A 22558-nucleotide genomic window follows, 5' to 3' on the forward strand; every position below is an offset into this window, starting at 1 on the left:
GAACAAACAAATCCATTTAAACTAATCTACTTCACTATGTGTTTATTTTTGTCCCTTGTCGAATTTTAATTTCAAAACGAACGAATTTAATATACGAAATATCGTTTTTTGCTCTGCTATTTACTGTTTTTTCTTTCTACCATTTCAGTTCTGGCGTTGTCAATCCGTTTTGAAACACATTCCATTTTAATAAATATCCAAGATCAATTCTCGAAAATGTGCCTCGAAACAAAAGCTCCGTTCGTACCAAGTCAAATTAAAAGCTCCACTTAAATAAAAAAAATTGTAAATAAAGCGTTTCATGAATTTCCACGAAACATTTTCATTCCCGATGGTTTTTCCACGTACAGCTCTAAAGTCGAATAATTCACGTCGCTGCCTCCATAAATTGTTATCGACTCGTGGATACAATTAACACGGGTAAGTTTTGATTTTTTCCCAATTAAACTGCAACAACAAACATTAGAATTATTTAAGAGTGAGGTCCAAAGTGACTTGTCACTGTAGTAAAAAAGCGGTAATTTTCGTTTGATGGTTTTATGCGACCTTTGTATTTACGTTTATGAGCTTTCAGGAGTTGTTTGAGAGTTGTAAAAACGTGCCGCGGTTCTGTCTTTTCATACTGTTGACACGTTTTCGGAATGCCAAAGGAATGATGGAACGCCATGCAAAAAGTACGGCTAATAATGATTTGCAACAAGAAAGGAATGATTATATTTAACGAATGTTTTTCATTAAGTTTAAATTACCCAATTTGGTTTTTGTCAAAGTCGCGTTTCGTTTCTGGAATATTTTTGTTGGGTGCCAAAACTTCTTTATTTATTTTATTGGCCTGAAAAAATTTATTTGAAGTATTGTCAAGAGGAATGAATAATTCTTTGCATTTAAAGAAGATAAATCAGACGTTGAACTATTGGGTTTTAGTAAAATGAAACAATTGTTTAATAATGAGTTATTTTATTCGTCTCGACAGTTAACTATCACATAATCAAGACTGTCAATAGTTAATTTATGTAGCACAACCTTTGATTATAGTAATTTAACGTCGAGGTATCGGAACAAAAGCGCACTTTGCTGTACATTAACGAGAGTATTGTTCTTGATCCTTTGTACGTTTCCTCTGATGCTCTGCAATAGTTTTATTTAAAATCATTAACCACGACAAACATAATAAAGATTATCTTGGTCCACGCATTTTATTTACAGTTATTAAAAATTAATTACACGAGACTCACGTTTATTTAATCTTATTTTTTACTGAGATATTACTTAATTTGTTGGTTGTTACAAATTTCAGGACAATGTATTTATTATCACTTTTAAACCGATGAAATCAAAAACATGTGACTTCATCTCATATATCTTCATTATACTATACCACATTTTAACTCAAAAATACACTGCTCCAAGAAAAATTGTGGGATCTTGAATTTGGAGAAAAGGTCAATCTAAATATTGACCTCTCCTTCAGAATTAAACTGTTTATTATGTAAACAATTGGACTATGATTGAAATAAGTAATAAAAACATAATGAAATATGTTGACTACATAGAGGAGGAAGTCAAATACTTTTTCTATTGTCTAAAAAGATTTATTTTTGAATAAATTTTTCATAAAGCTGTAGTTGGGCTGATTATTTAGTCTCTTGATAGATCAAAATCTTTTTTGGGTTAAGACATTTTTAACTACAATTTCATCAGGTTTACCACTTCTAACCCATTGTTCAGACCAGCGACATTTATTGTAGTTGAGCCATTTTTGATGCCTGTAACACTTGAATCATATGGAATACAATTGTCCAACTTTTTGATGAAATTCATTGTTTGAAGCCTGAACTATTTGTGTTTCATTATTAACATCATCTTCGTTTGCTTTAAGTTGATTTTTAGAGTAGCTCAACTAAATTTATGAACAAAAATTTTTCAAATTTTTCAAAAATATCTGTAACAATATTTTTGTATATTTCATTGTAATCCTGAAATACCAAATACAATATATTTTGATTATTTAATTGAATAAGTATAAAAATATACGTTGAAATGATAAACGTTAATAAAACTCAATTTTAGAAATATACAGTTTATAATATAACTCAGATCCAAGCTCGAAACAATATTTGAAATTTTTAAAGCTTGTTGGGGATATAATGGACTAACCTTGAATTTTAAAAAATCGATCGGCTTTGGATGGCCCAATTATAACAAAATCGAGACAATTAGAGAAAAAATGGACAGATATCAACAAAATGCACCCTCATAAAAAATATCAGTCGTTATTTAACCCTATATTTTGGTAGACTTGAGAATTTTATTTAAAAAAAAACACTCATTTTATTTACTGTTATTAAAAATTAATTGCACGAGACTCAGGTTTATTTAATCTTATTTTTTTACTGAGATGTTACTTAATTTGTTGGTTGTTACAAATTTCAGGACAATGTATTTATTATCACTTTTAAACCGATGAAATCAAAAATATGTGACTTCGTCTCATATATCTTCATTATATTATACCACATTTTAACTCAAAAATACACTTCTCCAAGAAAAATTGTGGGATCTTGAATTTGGAGAAAAGGTCAATCTATATATTGACCTCTCCTTCAGAATTAAACTGTTTATTATGTAAACAATTGGACCGTGATTGAAATAAGTAATAGTGACATGAAGAAATATGTGGACTATATGGAGGAGGAAGTCAAATACCTTTTCTATTGTCTAAAAAGACTTATTTTTGAATAAATTTTTCATAAAGCTGCAGTTGGGCTGATTATTTAGTCCCTTGATAGATCAAAATCTTTTTTGGGTTAAGACATTTTTAACTACAATTTCTTCAGGTTTACCACCTCTAGTCCATTGTTGAAACCAGCGAGAATTATTGTAGTTAAGCCATTTTTGACGCCTGTAACACTCCTATCCACATCGTTGTCAATAGCTAATTTTGTTATTCTCACTTGAATATTATGGAATCCATTTGTCCAACTTTTTGATGAAATTCATTGTTCGAAGCCTGACCTATTTGTGCTTCATTATTAACATCATCTTCGTTTGCTTTAAGTTGATTTTTAAAGTAGCTCAACTAAATTTATGAACAAAAATTTTTCAAATTAAAATATTTTTGTATATTTCATTGTGATCATGAAATACCAAATACAATAAATTTTCATCATTTAATTGCATAAGTATAAAAATATCCACCTCCACAAAAAATTTCAGCAGTTATTTCTCCCTATATTTTGGAAGCTGTAGATGTGAGAGTTTTATTTAAAATCATTAGACACGACCACCTTATTGTTGTTTACCACGATTTACAAATAAAACATAAAAATTATCTTGGTCCACAATTCATCAGGTTTACAGTTATTAAAAATTAATTGCACGAGACTCAGGTTTATTTAATCTTATTTTTTATTTAATAATTTAATCCTGTTTACGAGCTTTCAGCCACGAAACTAAATAAATGATCCCATATCTTTTTATGTCTGCGACATGATATATAAAGGTCCATTTGGGGATATTGCCGTTTATCTTTTTTGCCTTTTTAGGCATACAAAAGAAGTCAATTTCTTGCCTTAATAAACCACTCTCATTGCATATTGTTCTTTATGGCGTAACACTCGATTATTTTCATCAAAAAATAACTTACACGTATATTATATAATGAATTTTTTTTTTATTTTTTCCACTCTTTATTTATAAACGTCGATTATTGACTGAAATGTTAATGGCCCGTGTAAAAGTACGGATTTATTGACAATTAAAATAATTGAACCATTACAATTCCATTCCAAATTCTTTTTACTAATTAAATCGATATAAAAATAAATATATGTATGTATTTATTTAAAATACTGAAATGTAATGTCTGAAATAAATTGTGTTAAACATATAAATAGATTTGTTTATTAGAACATAATTAAATCAGCCCACAATCACTTGATAATCCACAATTAAGGTCGGATTGTGGAATTCCCAGAAATAGAAATCCTGTCCGGAATTACGTCAAGGATCTTTCAGCCTCATTAAGCAACATTTCGTCGGTGTTTGCAATTTACGGCTAATAAAAAGCCACATTTGGTCCTCCGCATTTTTGTTAAATCAATATTATTTTACTTAAAATAATAATAATAAATCAACCACACTTTATTTAGAATATGAAAGTTCCCTTATACACCAATAAAAGCTGGTAAAGCTCGCGGGTAACATTTAAAAGTTTCCCTTATTTATTATCGCCTCTTGATAAAATAACTTTTCGGAAGTTTGAAAGTGTCAGTCGGGACGTCGGGAATAAAATTAATTTCTTTTTAATTAATCCGAAACTGGCGTGACCCAACGTCTAGCACATTAATTACCACCACCAACCCTTAAACACCACGCAATTATCTATTCGAAAAATACAATACAACCTATTAATGAGTTTTAGATAATGAATGATTTATTCACGTAATTTATATTAAACACAATGTCAAAGATATCGGTTTTATCGCATACTTTTCACATCACGTACGAATCTGCGACGATCATTCCTCTCATTGAACTCTATTGGGAGCGAGATTTTTTTTTATTGGCCCTAACGAGCGGAATGAAATGCTTCGAAAAGCTCGTAAAAGTGAAAACAACCACCTATAAACATCGAATTCGGCAAGTCGGATCATAAAAAATGCGAAATTGATAAATAAAATTTACTGTTGTTTTAGGACGACTTCAGAAACAAACTGTAAAGATCACAGATCGAGTCCGCCTACTTACAAATTTAGGAACTTAATGAAAAATAATATTAGGAACCGGAAATAGTTTTTTTTTTTTCGTTTTTACTGTTAACTTTAAAATAACATAACTTTCGTTGAAATAACTTTTATTCAACAAAATAATTACCTGTGAAGAATAATTGTTTGCCATTTCAATTTTAAGAAAATATCTGGACTATATGGTGGGAGTGGTGATCATTGGGTAAGGCTTTCCATGAAATAATAGACAGTTGTTGTAGAAAAAGTATAGTTGACAGAGTATAGAATCGTTTGGTCTCTTGATAATCCACCATACAGTAATGAAAGTTATTCTTGTAAAAATATTCTTTTAAATATAGTTCCACCAGATTTACAACATTTAACCCATTATCCATTTTTGTCATATGTGCAAGAAGATAATCAAAACTGCTTCGTGAGGTTTTTACTGAGATATTGCTTAATTTGTTGGTTGTTATAAATTTCAGGACAATATTGACGTTCATCTTAAATGTATTTATAACCACTTTTAGACTGATAAAAAAAATCATGTGATTTTATCTCATATATTTTAACCCAAAAATACACTGCTCCAAGAAAAATTCTGGGACGTTGGATCTGGAGAGATGATCAATCTAAATATTGACTTCCTCTCCTTCAGAATTAAACTGTTTATTATGTGAAAAATTGGACCATGATTCTTAAAGTAACTCAACTAAATTTATGAATAAAAATTTTTCAAATACTTCAAAAAGAATTTAACAATATTTTTGTATATTTCATTGTGATCCTGAAACACCAAATACAATAAATTTTCATCATTTAATTGTATAAAAATAAAAATATACGTTGAAATGATAAACATTAATAAAACGCCATTTTAGAGATAGCGCCATTTATAGTATAACTCATATCTAAGCTTGAAACAATATTTGAAATTTTTAAAGCTTGTTGGGGATATAATGGACTAACCTTGAATTTTAAAAAATCGATTTGGATGACCAAATTATAACGAAATCGAGACAATTAGAGGAAAAATGGACAGATATCAACAAAATGCACCCCCACAAAAAATATCAGCCGTTATTTAACTCTATATTTTGGTGGACTTGAGAATTTTATTTAAAATCAATCACGCATATTATTTACAGTTATTAAAAATTAATTGCACGAGACTCAGGTTTATTTAATCATATTTTTTATTGAGATATTGCTTAATTTGTTGATTGTTATAAATTTCAGGACAAAGTATTTATTATCACTTTTAAACCGATGAAATCAAAATCAAATGACTTCATCTCATATATCTTCATTATATTATACCACAACATTTCGACTCAAAAATACACTGCTCCAAGAAAAATTGTGGGATCTTGAATCTGGAGAAAAGGTCAATCTAAATATTGACCTCTCCTTCAGAATTAAACCGTTTATTATGTAAAAATTTGGACCATGCTTGAAATAAGTAATAGTAACATGAAGAAATATGTGGACTATATGAAGGAGGGAATCAAATGCCTTTTCTATTGTCTAAAAAGACTTATTTTTGAATAAATTTTTCATAAAGCTGTAGGTGGGCTGATTATTTAGTCTCTTGATAGATAAAAATCTTTTTTGGGTTAAGACATTTTTAATTGCAATTTCATCAGGTTTACCACCTCTAACTCATTGTTCAGACCAGCGAGAATTATTGTAGTTAAGCTATTTTTGAGGCCTGTAACACTCCTACTCACATCATTGCCAATAGCTAATTTTGTTATTTTCACATGAACCATGTGGAATCCATTTGTTCAACTTTTTGATAAAATTCATTGTTTGAAACCTGAACAGTTTGTGCTTCATTATTAACACCATCTTCCTTTGCTTTAAATTGATTCTTAATATGGGTCAACTAAATTTATGAATAAATATTTTTCAGTTACTTTAAAAAAATCGCTAACATAATTTTTGCATATTTCATTGTGATCCTGAAATACAAAATGCACTAAATTTTAAATAAGTTACTATAATCATTATCATTTAGCTACATAATTATACATTGAAATGATAAACGTTAATAAATTGTTTGTTGATTTCAACGCAATTTTAGAGATATATAATTTATAATTCAGATCCAAGCTGTAAACTATATTTGAAATTTTTAAAGCTTATTGGGGATATAATAGACTAACTTCCCTGAAAATTTGATGCAAATCGAAATTCGGAGAAAAAAGTTACAGCAATCTAAAAATAGAATTTTAAAAAATCGATTAGCTTTGTATGGCCGTATTATAACGAAATCGAGACAATTAATAAAAAAATGGGGAAATATCAACAAAATACACCCCCACAAAAAATAGCAGCAGTTATTTAACTTGGAAAGTTGTAGATTTGGGACCATTTTAGAAAACAGGTAAAATTGTTCTAATACAGTGGTTTTAGTTGGAAGTTTCTAGCTAAGCCGGAAATGAGTTTATCGCTAATATCTATTTTTCGAAAATTGAGTATTTTCAAAGAAAAATGTGTTTGAACGGAATGTATGTGTTATATAGAAGCTAAGATATAAATGGCTGAAAATGACTAAAAAATGACTTTTCATATTTCAAAGAATTATCCAGTGGCCGGATTTGATCAAATCAAGTTCAAATTTTCAGGATAATCCTTATTTTTGATGTACTTTCAAAGAAAAAATCGGCGTCCAAATCGGTTACCCACTTTCGTCGAAAAGTAATGGTCTTACCCCATATATATAAACCATTCGTATTTCTACATAAAAATGTGTTTCCTTTCCAAAACATAAAAATGACTTAATTTAAATTAATAAAATTCAATTTTCATATAAATAATTGAATTTTATTGAAATTCGTCTTCTATATCGAATTACATTCTAACAACATCTGTTCATACACGAAATAAGTCTTCGAATTTCGTGTTGGTCCGTATTATCCCAAGTTTCGACAAGAAGGCACTCCATTTCACCTAAGTTCTGGGACGATTTGGGTGATTTCTTAATATTTTCCCAAGCATGTCCCAGATATGTTTGATGGCTTTAAGATCTGGACTGTGATTTGGTCAAATTCTGACATCAATTCTGATGGAAACAGGATAATTTGAGGCCATATGAGCAGAGTGTGGTCGAAAATTATCCTACATTAGTAAAAAAATTGGAATATACGAGTATGTCTCCAAAGTAATAGGCTGGGGACAAAGAAATCCATTATTTTTTTGATACATCAAAGTATCAATCAAATAATTTCAATTTCCTCAAAATGACATTTAACACAAATAAAATTATTTTCTTTTTATTTGTTTGGTTCATTCATTTGTGAGTTTCACGAATCAGTATGGACAAAATTTTATTTTACAACAAAAAAATTCAAGAGTTGTCCAAAAATTTTTTAAGAGCATAATTTGGGAGTTATGGAATAATCAGGGAATAGTCCCAATATGAATTTTGTAAAACAACTTTGAGACATTTTAGGGCGACGCATAAGAAATCTGAAACTCGTAAATAACCTTTAAGAATTAGCTCAACAACTTTAGAGAGAATGTAACAAAGTACCCCAAGATTTAATCTGCCGGTTTATACAATCAATGCCTCAATGTTGCGCCAAACTTCGAAAAAGTAGAGGACGTCATTTTTGTTATGCTCTTCTATACTATGAATAAATTCTGTAAAATTTATTATTCAGTTGTTTTTATGTGTATGTAGTTATAAATGATCAAAATTTCATCTCGATATAATTATTAAACAATACAGTGATGCCATTTCATAGAGTAGAAAACACATAAAAAGCTAGAAATAAAAATTGCTTATTTTGGTACCTAATATTATTGAACCGGTCAAAATACAAATCGATGAGAGGGGTTATTGATCTATGAAAACGCAACGTGGCGACGTATTTAAATCGCAATTCGGAGCACATGTGTAAAAAAGTGCCACCCTCGAGTTGGGGGCGATTATTAATTCCGGACCAATTAGGGCATAATGTAGTCTGGTTTAATTCGAGTCGAGTTCAATGTACTCCCGGCCCTAAACACTGGAACACTAGACGCGATTCAGTACTTGAAAGTCCCTATAATCGAAAATTATAATATTAAATCCTTAATCAAACGGTAGCGCGCAAGGGATGAAATCTTTTTATGCACGAGGGTGTCGTTATTAAACACGTCGTGTTACACAAATTCCGCCAAAATTGCGACCATGTTACACCGGCAAATTGAATGTTACGTTCTCTACAACCCACACACACACACTTTTATAAACTAAACAAGTTAAATTGGAACAAAATTTCCATTAATTTTGTCAAAATTCTCAGCAATAAACAATTCGAAATAATTTGTTCCGTTCCTAGGAAATCCCTCTCGCCAAATATCATAAACATGAACATAATTAACTTAATGCTCGCGTAATTACTAGAAAATGCAACCGGAGAAAATTGAACGGAGCAGAAGTTCCAGTGCACGAAATAAAGGAAATTGTGACTAAATGAAAATTAATTATGCCGAGACTTGAATTTCGCTCAATTAGCATTTTTTTTTTTCCATCGTTATTGGAACGGGGAATTTGAAAGGCAGGTGACACGAAAAACTTTCGATGCGACTAACCTTAATTTCCTGGAAATGTTCAAATCTTCCAGATTGGAGCTTTTGTTCGATATTTCCGGTCCACTTCTGTCAAAAGGTTCTTATTAAATTCAATAACGTCTTTACTCGTTTTATTATTTGGTGCCCAAATGATTCGGACTTGGACTCTTGGTGAGAACAATTAAAACGATAAAGGCAATTATTTCCTTTTAAGTTTTATAAAATTTGTAACAAATATAATTTCAATAGTAAATTGTTATTAAAATTTCTACTATTACTTATAAATTCATCATTATATGTTTATAGATAAGTGACAAATTAATTTTGAAATTTAATAATATTTGATTTTTATGTTAAACTAAATAGTAAACTGTTTATTGTCTAAATTTATAAATAATTTTATATATGTTTCCTAAACAGAATATACCAATAGTAAACAATTACAATTCGTACATTATTTTAAAGATTAGACATTAAATTATCTTTAGGCAAAAAACTAAGCATCACTAATAAAAAGTTAGTTAAAAATGAACTTGAAAATGGACTCACAATCGGTGTTGAAAAATGGATTGTTTGGGATAATGTAATTTAATAATATTTGATTTTTATGTTAAACGAAATACTAAATTGTTTATTTTCTAAATTTAAAAATAATTTTGTATATGTTTCCTAAACAGAATATTCTTATATAATAGTAAACAATTATAATTCGTACATTATTTTAAAGATTAAACATTAAATTATCTTCGGTCAAAAAACTAAGCATCACTAATAAAAAGTTAGTTAAAAATGAACTTGAAAATGGACCCACAATCGATGTTGAAAAATGGATTGTTTAGGATAATGTAATTTAATAATATTTGATTTTTATGTTAAACTAAATAGTAAACTGTTTACATTCTAAATTTAACAATAATTTTGTATATGTTTCCTAAGGAAAATAGTTTTATATACCAAAAGTAAACAATTACAATTCGTACATTATTTTAAAGATTAGACATTAAATTATCTTCAGTCAAAAAACTAAGCATCACTAATAAAAAGTTAGACAAAAATGAACTTGAAAATGGACCCACAATCGGTGTTGAAAATGTGTTTATTTTCTAAATTTAAAAATAATTTTGTATATGTTTCCTAAACAGAATATTTTTATATACCAATAGTAAACAATTACGATTCGTACAATATTTTAAAGATTAGACATTAAATTATCTTCAGTCAAAAAACTAAGCATCACTGATAAAAAGTTAGTTAAAAATGAACTTGAAAATGGACCCAGAGTCGGTGTTGAAAAATGGATTGTTTAGAATAATGTAATTTAATAATATTTGATTTTTATGTTAAACTAAATAGTAAACTGTTTACTTTCTAAATTTAAAAATAATTTTGTATATCTTTCCTAAACAGAATATTTTTATATACCAATAATAAACAATTATAATTCGTACATTATTTTAAAGATTAGACATTAAATTATCTTCAGTCAAAAAACTAAACATCACTGATAAAAAGTTAGTTAAAAATGAACTTGAAAATAGACCCTCAAACGGTGTTGAAAAATGGATTGTTTAGGATAATGTAATTTAATAATATTTGATTTTTATGTTAAACTAAATAGTAAACTGTTTACTTTCTAAATTTAAAAATAATTTTGTATATCTTTCCTAACAGAATATTTTTATATACCAATAGTAAACAATTACAATTCGTACATTATTTTAAAGATTAAACATTAAATTATCTTCAGTCAAAAAACTAAATATCACTAATAAAAAGTAAGTTAAAAATGAACTTGAAAATAGACCCACAATCAGTGTTGAAAATGGATTGTTTAGGATAATGTAATTTAATATTTGATTTTTATATTAAACTCATAGTAAACTGTTTACTTTTTAAATTTAAAAATAATTTTGTATATGTTTCCAAAACAAAATATTTTTATATGCCAATAGTAAACAATTACAATTCGTACATTATTTTAAAGATTAAACATTAAATTATCTTCAGTCAAAAAACTAAACATCACTGATAAAAAGTTAGTTAAAAATAAACTTGAAAATGGACCTAGAGTCGGTGTTGAAAAATGGATTGTTTAGGATAATGTAATTTAATAATATTTGATTTTTATGTTAAACTAAATAGTAAACTGTTTATTTTCTAAATTTCTAAATAATTTTGTATATGTTTCCTAAACAGAATATTTTTATATACCAATAATAAACAATTATAATTCGTACATTATTTTAAATATTAGACATTAAATAATTTTCAGTCATAAAACTAAGCATCACTAATAAAAAGTTAGTTAAAAATGAACTTGAAAATGAACCCTTAACCGGTGATGAAAAATACATTGTTTAGGATAAGGTAGTCCGAAAGTATCATAGACCAAGTAAAATGAGCTTCCACAATCGATTTCCAAAGCCAATATTCACCAAAATGAGATTATGCTTTCTGTGTGGTGGGATTGTAAGGGTATAACCTACTCCTGCTGCTTCCTAGAAACTCAAATTATTAATTCAAATATTTACTCTCGTCATCTATAGATACTGAACGAAGAAATCAAGAAAAAACGCCCTGAACTAGCCAATCGCAGCCATGGCGATGTTGCATCACAATAACGACTTCACACCAATTTGGTAACCCGTCAAAAATTAACAGACCTCAATTGGAAACTGATTCCACATCCACCATATTGGCCTGACTTAGCACCATCAGTTTATCATTTGCTTTGCTCCTTTCATAACCATTTCAATGGTAAAACTTACGATTCCAATCAGTTGGTATGTAAAATTTTTCAACTTATCGAAAGATGGCAAAAGGTCATCGAACAAAATGGTCAAAATATCATTGATTAATGTTTGTTGTTAATATAAATAAGTTTACTTTGAGAAAAACGACATTAATTATTGAGCAACCCAATAAATAGGGCTTATTAAGCATAGTCCGCGCATTCGCCAATTTTATAAAAAAGAAGCGCATCCGCCAATTTTTAAAATTATATGTATGCGCATTCGCCATATTTTAATATTTATTTATTTATGTTACAATATGTCAAAAATAGTAGCATATATGCATTGTGCATTAGTCAACAAAAAGGGGTAAATTCTTCTTTACAACAATGGTCACGTCGCCGCCTCCAAAATCCGGGTATAAATAAGCTGGTTTCTCGTTGGCAAAAAAGTATTGACTCAAATGGTTCTCATTTCTATTAATAAAGTTCTGTTTAAGCCGGGATTTGTGCTTTTTATTTTGAAGGTTGAAAAACGCAATAACTTTCTTGATAACCTAATACAAGACAATTAAACGAAAAACGCATTTAAAACAGGAAATCCCCTAAAACACACCAATTCCATTCGTAAGAGCCGTTAAAGTTACATTTTGTGTTACTCGTTTTGCCGTTTTCGATAATTAAATTCACGGATGTTTATCTTTTGTTGCAGACGGAACAACTTACGATATTGTGGGCGCTCTTCGCCATGATAGTTCTCGGCAACTCGGCGGTGCTTATTGCACTAATCGTCAGCAAGTCGAGGAAGTCCCGAATGAATTTCTTCATAAGACATCTCGCCCTCGCCGGTAAGACATATTTAAAACACATTTTATTTGCTTTTGTTGTAACAGACGAATTAAATCGGTCGGAGAAGTTGGATGTGGAGTGGCGGTGGTTGTCGTTAATCTATAATGGTGGATTGTATTGTTTTAAGGGTGAATAAGTCAAGATAAACAGAATCAAAATGTTGGTTTTAGTGTGCCATAAACTGTTTCGTCTAGGGTGCTTAAGAAAATTAACGGTGAAAAGTCGAGACAACAGCTTAAAACAAAGCGAAGTGTTGTCGAAACTTCTTGAAATATGTCTTCAGCTTTAGTTTATATATGTGGATTTGCTTAAAAATGCTGTAAAAATGCCATAAATTCTGCGTTTCCAGCAAGATATTCTTAATCAATAGTGGACAGAAGGAAAGTTGCTTGCTTTGTTTCAAGTTAGTCATTATGCAATAAGAAAATCTTGCTTCTTTGTTACAAATAAAGTACAAAAATTTATTTTAGTTACATAAATTATAGTGGTGGAAAAAAATATAGAATATTCCATTAATTAAATTAAATGTATAGTTAATTAGATTAGACATTAAATTATCTTGAGTCAAAAAACTAAGCATCACTAATAAAAATAAAAAATTAGTTAAAAATGAATTTGAAATTGAACCCAGAACCGGTGTTGAAAAATGGATTGTTTATGATAATGTAATTTAATAATACTTGGTTTTTATGTTAAACTAAATAGTAAACTGTTTATTTTCTAAATTTAAAAATAATTTTGTATATGTTTCCTAAACAGAATATTTTTATATTCCAATAGTAAACATTTACAATTCGGACATTATTTTAAAGATTAGACATTGAATTATCTTCAGTAAAAAAACTAAGCATCACTAATAAAAAGTTAGTTAAAAATGAACTTGAAAATGAACCCACAATCGGTGTTGAAAAATGGATTGTTTAGGATAATGTAATTTAGTAATATTTGATTTTTTTGTTAAACTAAATAGTAAACTGTTTATTTACTAAATTTAAAAATAATTTTGTATATGTTTCTCAAACAGAATATTTTTATATACCAATAATAAACAATTACAATTCGTACATTATTTTAAAGATTAGACATTGAATTATCTTCAGTAAAAAAACTAAGCATCACTAATAAAAAGTTAGTTAAAAATGAACTTGAAAATGAACCCACAATCGGTGTTGAAAAATGAATTGTTTGGGATAATGTAATTTAATAATATTTGATTTTTTTGTTAAACTAAATAGTAAACTGTTTATTTTCTAAATTTAAAAATAAATTTGTATGTGTTTCCCAAACAGAATATTTTTATATACCAATAATAAACAATTACAATTCGTACATTATTTTAAAGATTAGACATTAAATTATCTTCAGTCAAAAAACTAAGCATCACTAATAAAAAGATAGTTAAAAATGAAATTGAAAATGGACTCACAATCGGTGTTGAAAAATGAATTGTTTGGGATAATGTAATTTAATAATATTTGATTTTTATGTTAAACTAAATAGTAAACTGTTTACTTTCTAAATTAAAAAATAATTTTGTATGTTTCCTAAACAGAATATTTTTATATACCAATAATAAACAATTACAATTCGTACATTATTTTAATGATTGGACATTAAATTATCTTCAGTCAAAAGACTAAGCATCACTAATAAAGAGTTAGTTAAAAATGAACTTGAAAATGGACCCACAATCGGTATTGAAAAATAAATTGTTTAGGATAATGTAATTTAATAATATCTGATTTTCATGTTAAACTAAATAGTAAACTGTTTATGTTCTAAATTGTTTTGTTGCAAATAAAGTACAAAAATTTATCTAGGTACATAAATTACAGTGGTGGTTAATTTGTTTGTTCAATAATGTTTATATTACATTTATAACTCTTTTTAAAACAGACAATTGAGGATTTTTAAAATGCTTTTTGTTATAAGAAAAGAAACTGATTAATCTATCCATTCAACATTAATAGAATTTCTTAGATCGGAGAAAGCAAACATTTGAGCAAGCCAAACCGAATTTCAAAGACCAATATTTCCGTTCCTATTCGAGAATAATTCCGCACGGCAATTAAATAACTTCTGGAATGCAGTAAAGTGGACGTTGCATTAAAATCGTCATGAATGGGAATTTATTCTTCGATTCCGCCTGCAGTTCCTTTTCAGACGACGACTGAAAAACCGCTTCGGCAAGCGATTTGCTCGTTTCCACAAATATGGCACGGTCGGAATTGTCGCAAAAATATACGACTGCAATTACGAACATTTACTTCTGCGTTATTTAACCTCGATATTTTGTATTTTCGTTTCTGGTCCAATTTAAAGTAACGTCGCCAACATATCGCATGTTAATGTATTTTTATTAATTTGCGGTCTAACATGTGTATAAAATATTTTGAAAAATATTTTAGCGAATAAAAAATTATTTTTTATTACTTTCTTTATTTATTTAAAAGTTCAGTGCAAATATAACGAGTACACTCTATATTAAATATATTTAAAAATATATTCAATATGTTTTATCTTGTCCAGAATATTATTTGCAGCTCTGTATTTGTAATTTTTTATTTCTAAAATTTAATTATGCACTTGAATATCTAATCGAATAGATGTAGAAAAAATATAATTAATAAAAGTCTCCAACAATGTTGAGATTCTTTTTACATTATGTTTAATACTGTTGTTATCTTATACAAATTTTCTTTTTAATTTACTAATTTAAGGTGAATATAAAATATTTGAGAATATTTTTTAAAATAAAGCTTAAATATTGAAAAGATGAAGCATGAAGTCATTACATTATTAATATATTGACAAAAGAACAAATAATAAATATTAAACTTTTAATTTAGATTGAGTAAAATGTTTATTTTTTTTTAATTTCAGTATTCTTCTTAATTCATTTAATTTTAATAGTAAAATTTTATTTAAAAATTATTTTTTATTTTTTATTATATATACAGTGGTGGACATAATTATAAAACTTTTAAATTTTTTTCCTTTTATTTAATGTGAATTATTTAAATAATATTAATTTACTATTGTTGTTTTATTCAGTATTACAAAAACTACTATATTTTTATTGTATAAAATGTTATATATATTTTTATAAATTGAGCTGGACATAAATATAGCAACTTTAATTTTGAAAGGGATATTTAATGATTACATTTGTGTTATTTAATTTAACAATATCAGTGCAAATATAACAACCACACTCTATATTAAATATATTTAAAAATATGTTCAATATGTTTTATTTTCTCCAGAATATTATTTGCAGCTCTGTATCTATAATTTTTTGTTTCTAAAATTTAATGTACGTGAATACATTTTATTCGGTTCATCCTTCTCACAAAATTATCAGCAAACTAATAATGATAATATACAACGTGGTAGTACTCAAAAATGTTTAATGATTATTTCTATTTACTTTTGGAGGTGATTTAAATATTTTTAATCTAATCGAATAGATGAAAAAAAATATATAATTAATAAAAGTGTCCAACAACGTTGAAATTCTCTTTACATTATGTTTAATTCTGTTGTTATCTTATACAAATTTTCTTTTTAATTTACCAATTAAAGGTGAATATAAAACATTTGAGAATATTTTTTAAAATAAAGTTTAAATATTGAAAAGATGAAGTCATTACATTATTAATATATTAACAAAAGAACAAATAATAAATATTAAACTTTTAACTTAGTTTGAGTAAAATGTTTTTTTTTTAATTTCAATATTCTTCTTAATTCATTTAATTTTATTAATAAAATTTTATTTAAAAATTATCTTTTTATTTTATTATTATATATACAGTGGTGGACATAATTATAAAACTTTTAATTTTTTTTTTCTTTATTTAATGTGAATTATTAAAATAATATTAATTTACTTTTGTTGTTTTATTCAGTATTACAAAAAGTACTATATTTTTATTATATAAAATATTATATATTTTTTTAAATTGAGCTGGACATAAATATAACAACTTTAAGTTTAAAAAGGATGTTTAATGATTAACCCTGTGTTATTTAATTTAACAATATCAGTGCAAATATAACGACTACACTCTATACAATATGTTTTATTTTCTCCAGAATATTATTTACAGCTCTGTATTTGTAATTTTTTATTTCTATAATTTAATTATGTACTTGAATACATTTTATTCGGTTCATCCTTCTCACAAAATTATCAGCAAAATGATGATGATAATATACAACGTGGTAGTACTCAGAACTGTTTAATGATTATTTCTAATTACTTTTGGAGGTGATTTAAATATTTTTAATCTAATCGAATAGATGTAGAAAAAATACAATTAACAGTGTTGAGATTCTCTTTACATTATGTTTAATACTGTCGTTATCTTATACAAATTTTCTTTTTAATTTATCAATTAAAGGTGAATATAAAACATTTGAGAATATTTTTTAAAATAAAACTTAAATATTGAACATAACAATACATTATTAATATATTAACAAAAGAACAAATAATAAATATTAAACTTTTAACTTAGTTTGAGTAAAATGTTTTTTTTTTGTGTATGTAGATTTGTCGGTGGGCCTGATCAACGTGTCGACCGACATCGCCTGGAGGATAACGGTGGCCTGGCACGCAGGCAATATCCTCTGCAAATTCATTCGCTTCTTGCAGACGGTCGTCATCTACTCCTCGACTTACGTGCTGGTTGCCCTCTCCATTGACCGCTACGACGCCATCACCCATCCCATGAACTTCAGCGGAAGCTGTAAGCATTCATCTTCTTATTGTCTCTCACTTTTTCATTACGCATTTTAAATTAACCACCAAATTGTTTTTTTTTTTCTTCTTCATATTTAATTTTTATGGCCCAAGTTTAATTTGTGCGGACGTCGAACTTGCGTGGTGGACGAGGTGAAGTGAAGGAAACAAAACACGAAGCAACCGACGGGACAATAATTTTGATAATGAGAGAGAATTTCTCTTGTATTTGTTATTCGTTGCGTTTGAAATAATTGAATTTTTCATGGGCACATTCCGGGAACGGGAAAAAGGCGAACGGTTAAAGTTAAATGTTTCGCAGTTCCGTGTGTTAGTTATGTCGGGAACGTTTTTCCTTCTTTTCCACATCGGGACATTCCATCACTACTTTTTATTTTCTGTTTCTACTCTTATATCAAATTTTATTCAATACCATTGTATTGGATTTTTAAAAATCATTTTATTTTATTAAAATATAAACATTCGAAACCAATAAAGCCAATTAAAATCATATCGTTAAAATAAACTGAAATTTATTAATTATCGTTTTAATAAAATTGTTCTATAGAACAAATAAAATTAATTGAAATTAATTATTGTTGTAATGAACCTTATTTTTAATTAAACACGATATATTTAATTAGACTGAAAGTAAGTATATATATAAGTTTACAAATCACTATGGATTGTCCCAAAATCATTTCAGTTCCTTTTCCGTTTCCGCCTTGGTCTTAGTTACATTATTACAATTGTTCCCGGATTTATTCCCAAATTGACCGTTTGTTTTTTATTAAGCTTGATTAAAATAAAATGTTCTGTCTAGTTTCAAGAATTTCAACCTTATTCTTATTGTTAGTAACAACACATGTTTAATACAAATTTCGGTATAAAGTTCTCGATTACAACGTCAACAAAAACCATAAAATTAACTTTGTTAATGTTGCAACCATTTATTGTGCTTGAAACCGTTGCCCTTTTAAACTTTTGCTCGATTTTCACTCGGACAATGTGAATTTATGTTTATAAAAAGGAAACGTTGATGTCGAGGTGGTAAGTAAGTTATTTGTTTTCAGGGAAACGTGCCAGGGTTTTAGTGATCCTTGCGTGGGCACTCAGTATCTTCTTCGCATTACCCACCGCCTATCTCTTCGAGGAAAAGTCAATTGATGGTAACTAATATTTATTTATTTCTCTGTAAGATTTATGTTTTAAAAATGCTAATAAAGTACAAATTTAATGTTCTTATTGTTTTTAAAGGAAATTGTATTTTTTTGTGATCAATAAAACTTTATTAGTTTGCATTAATGAAGATTGAGGATAATAAAACAGCAAACACGACAAAAAAACATTGATTTCAGAAGGCAAATAATATTTGAGAACATAATTAGAATTTATATAGCATCCTCATTTATTATGTTTTGTTAAATCGTAAAACAAATCGATAACATTAAAGTGAAATAACAATAATAGTTACTAAATAGTTAATTTAAAAACTTGTATCAAGATATTTTATGACAAAGGCAAAATGTATTGAACCTGAAACCTGAATATTGAAACGTACAGTTCTTATTATTATTGACATACTTTTCTATCATAAATATTTTTATGCTTTAACTCTTACAGCAAATAGTCATAAAATTATTTATTTGAATGGAACACATTCAGAAAAATTATAAAGACTTCTTTCTGTTAATAAAATACATTTTAATTTTAAACTTTAAATAATTAAGTCAGTTTTCATTAAAAGAAATACAGTGAAGGTCAGAGAAATAGATCTATAGTCTATTACTATCTTAATGTTAATTAGGAAAGGAATGTCTAATTAAGTACAATCAAAATATTTTATATTTTATTTAAAATATCTACACTATATTCTTTTTCCCATTATTCATTTTCTTCTTTCTTCTTCATCTAAATCAATATAATCCCTACTTAAACTAAATCTTAAATAAAATAAATATGAAATGTGGCTGATCACAGAAATAATTCTATTTATATTTATTAAATAATTTATACATAACTTACAAAATTGTTAATATTTTATTGATTTTCTTTGAGTACCCTTTGTTCGTTATAACCACTTGTAAACACTGGGGTAAAGATTCAATGGAGTAACGATTATGGTCGTTTGAAATAAAATTTTACGACTCAATTAATAACCACGATTTTTTAGCGACACCACCAATAGTTACACATTTTTTCATGTTAATTATTATTTCCCTCTTCTCTGGAAAGCAATATTTCTTTCTTCTCACTGAAAGTGAATTTATTTAATAATATAAATCTTACTAAGAATAAATTATACCTATTAAGACATACAAAAAACGTTCTAGAAAGAAAATTTAATTTTAATACCTTTTTAGTTCATTTATTTTTAATTGATAAATTTTATTTAAAAATTGTTTTTTTATTTTATTATTATATATACAGTCGTGGTCATAATTATAAAACATTATAATATAAATTTCGTTAAATTACAATTTATCATATTTATTTTTAGGATTTAATTAATTTTGTTTTAATTTTATTAAAGTTGAAAGTTTACATAGTGTTTTTTATTTATTATTTCATTGTAGAAGTTAAATTTAATTTCAATACCGTTTTTATTTCATTCATTCAAGTGTTTTAATTAAAAATTATCTATTTATTTGATTATTATGTGTATAGTGGTGGTCATAATTATAAAAAATTATAAATAATTTAAAGTAAATTACAATTTATTCTATTTTATTTTTAGAATTTATTTACATAGTGGTTTTTATATATTTTATTATATTATTTCGTTCTAGAAGTTAAATTTAATTCTATATCTTTTTAAGTCATTTAAATTTAGTAGTAAAATTTTATTTAAAAATTATTTTTTTCATTTTATTATTATATATACAGTGGCGGACATAATTATAAAATCTTTTAAAATGTTAAAATTTTATCTATAATTCCTTTATTTAATGTGAACCATTAAAGTAAAATTAATTCATTGTTGTTGTTTTATACAGTATTACAAAAACTACTATATTTTAATTGTATAAAATGTTTATAATAATGTTCTTATTGTTTTTAAAGGAAATTGTATTCTTTTTATAAATAAGTTTTGTTAAATTACAATTAATTCTATTTTATTATTAGAATTTATTTACATAGTGGTTTTTATATATTTTATTATATTATTTCGTTCTAGAAGTTAAATTTAATTTCAATATCTTTTTTAATTAACTTAAATTTAATAGTAAAATTTTATTTAAAAATTATTTTTTTCATTTTATCATTATATATACAGTGGTGGACATAATTATAAAAACTTTTAAAATGTTAAAATTTTAGCTATAATTAAATTAATATTAATTTATTGTTGTTGTTTCATTCAGTATTTAAAAAACTACTATATTTTTATTATTTATATTTTTATTATTTTATAATAAGTTTAATTTATTATATCATTGAGGAATTGTTTTACATTTGAAACCATCTTTTATGAAATTTTCAAACAAATCGTTCAGAATAGTGCGTTTGACTGTGCTATTTCTTTGGCCAACCAAAAAGTAAAACAAGTTAGAGTATTGAAATACATTTTTTATAATGATTGGACAAAATTTGAATTAAACCCTTTTATGAAATATCCTACAAAATTTTTGATTTTAAATTTTCCCTGACCACCACAATATTAATTTATTTTCAATTAACGAGTTTAATTGATCTTTATTGCAACTTCTATAAAAATTGTCGCATACGAAAAAAAGAAAAAAGAAGTAAGGGTTGCACAGACACTGATTCATGAACAAAAACGAGACGAAAAACCAACATAAAACTCCAACGACAATAAATATTGGAATTTTTATCATTTCGCTGAGTAAGAAAAAGATTTCCACGTTTTATACGTCAGAAAAAAATGGACGTGGCGTCAGATTATAGTTATAAAATGTCATTGTCTGTGAAATGTTGCTTCCCGACTAAAGAATAAGTTAAGTTCACTTTTTACTTGCAATCAGCTACGTATCGTGTATATTTTTTATGTACCAAACGCAGGTTGAATATTAAAGTTCTTCAGGGCAGGAGATCGTTTAGTTATTCAAAGGGGTACTTTTGAATTTATTATAGCCAAAGGAATACAAAGAACATTTAAAGTACTGAGAACAATCTGTTGTTTGCCAAAATCTCCCTCAGTTTAAGGGGTGGACGTGACGTCTACTTTAATTTTACTTGTGAACATGTTATCAATACCTTTGAAAAGTTCTCTAAATAATTTTCCCTGGATCTGTTTGCCGTACGCTCAAACGCTCAGGGAACCCTTAACATTACCCTTTGTCATAATTTATAGAAACTGTTATTTCCCAGCGGCCCTTTTATTCTTTCCATTAATTGAGTATTAACAAGACCCCGGCATGAAACCGGGGAGAATTTTAATTCGTCAGAACCAGAAGCAATGAAATTATGCCGAAATCGTCGGATGATGTAACGATATTATCTTTCATAAGCTATATTCGGGGGCGGTAATTAGGTTATTCGAGATGCGTGTTGTTAAACACGAGGTTTGCATGTTACAAACTCAATTGATTGCTCGTATGCGTCGTTTCTTTGTTTTAAGAAATTGTAAATCAATTTTTTTCATTTATAACGCAATCGTTTTTGGATAAATGTTAATTTATTTTTAGGGTTGTCTCAGTGCTGGATTGACCTGAAAGACTGGCAGTGGAAGGTGTATATGACCTTGGTATCCTTAGCGTTGTTCGTTGTTCCAGCCCTGATAATCAGCGCCTGTTACGCCGTGATCGTCTGGACGATCTGGTCCAAAAGTAAGATATTAATACCGGTTGGACACGTGCCAATTAGACAGAGTAAGTATCCACCATCGAGAAGAAAAATAAACGAATCATACTTACAACACGCACCTTCGAAAAAAATTGATATTAATCCACGGGTTTCTTTTTACTCGGATCGCGTTCC

At 27.2% G+C, this 22558-nt stretch overlaps 2 protein-coding genes across 2 annotated transcripts in view; both read left to right on the forward strand.

Annotated features, from left to right (window-relative positions):
• LOC109596118 (antichymotrypsin-2) overlaps positions 1-6656 on the forward strand; it is a 92572-nt gene extending 85916 nt beyond the window's left edge. The window contains exon 5 of the mRNA XM_049966709.1: positions 6646-6656. The gene's annotated coding sequence lies outside the window, so the exon portion shown is untranslated. The remainder of the gene's footprint in view (positions 1-6645) is intronic.
• LOC109596064 (cardioacceleratory peptide receptor) overlaps positions 1-22558 on the forward strand; it is a 74010-nt gene that overhangs the window by 47165 nt on the left and 4287 nt on the right. The window contains exons 3-6 of the mRNA XM_020011517.2: positions 12734-12869; positions 17427-17624; positions 18691-18786; positions 22267-22449. Coding sequence (XP_019867076.2) covers positions 12734-12869; positions 17427-17624; positions 18691-18786; positions 22267-22449 — 613 coding nt within the window. The remainder of the gene's footprint in view (positions 1-12733; positions 12870-17426; positions 17625-18690; positions 18787-22266; positions 22450-22558) is intronic.

This window comes from Aethina tumida, chromosome 4 (genome assembly GCF_024364675.1).
Source record: "Aethina tumida isolate Nest 87 chromosome 4, icAetTumi1.1, whole genome shotgun sequence".
NCBI lineage: Eukaryota > Metazoa > Arthropoda > Insecta > Coleoptera > Nitidulidae > Aethina > Aethina tumida.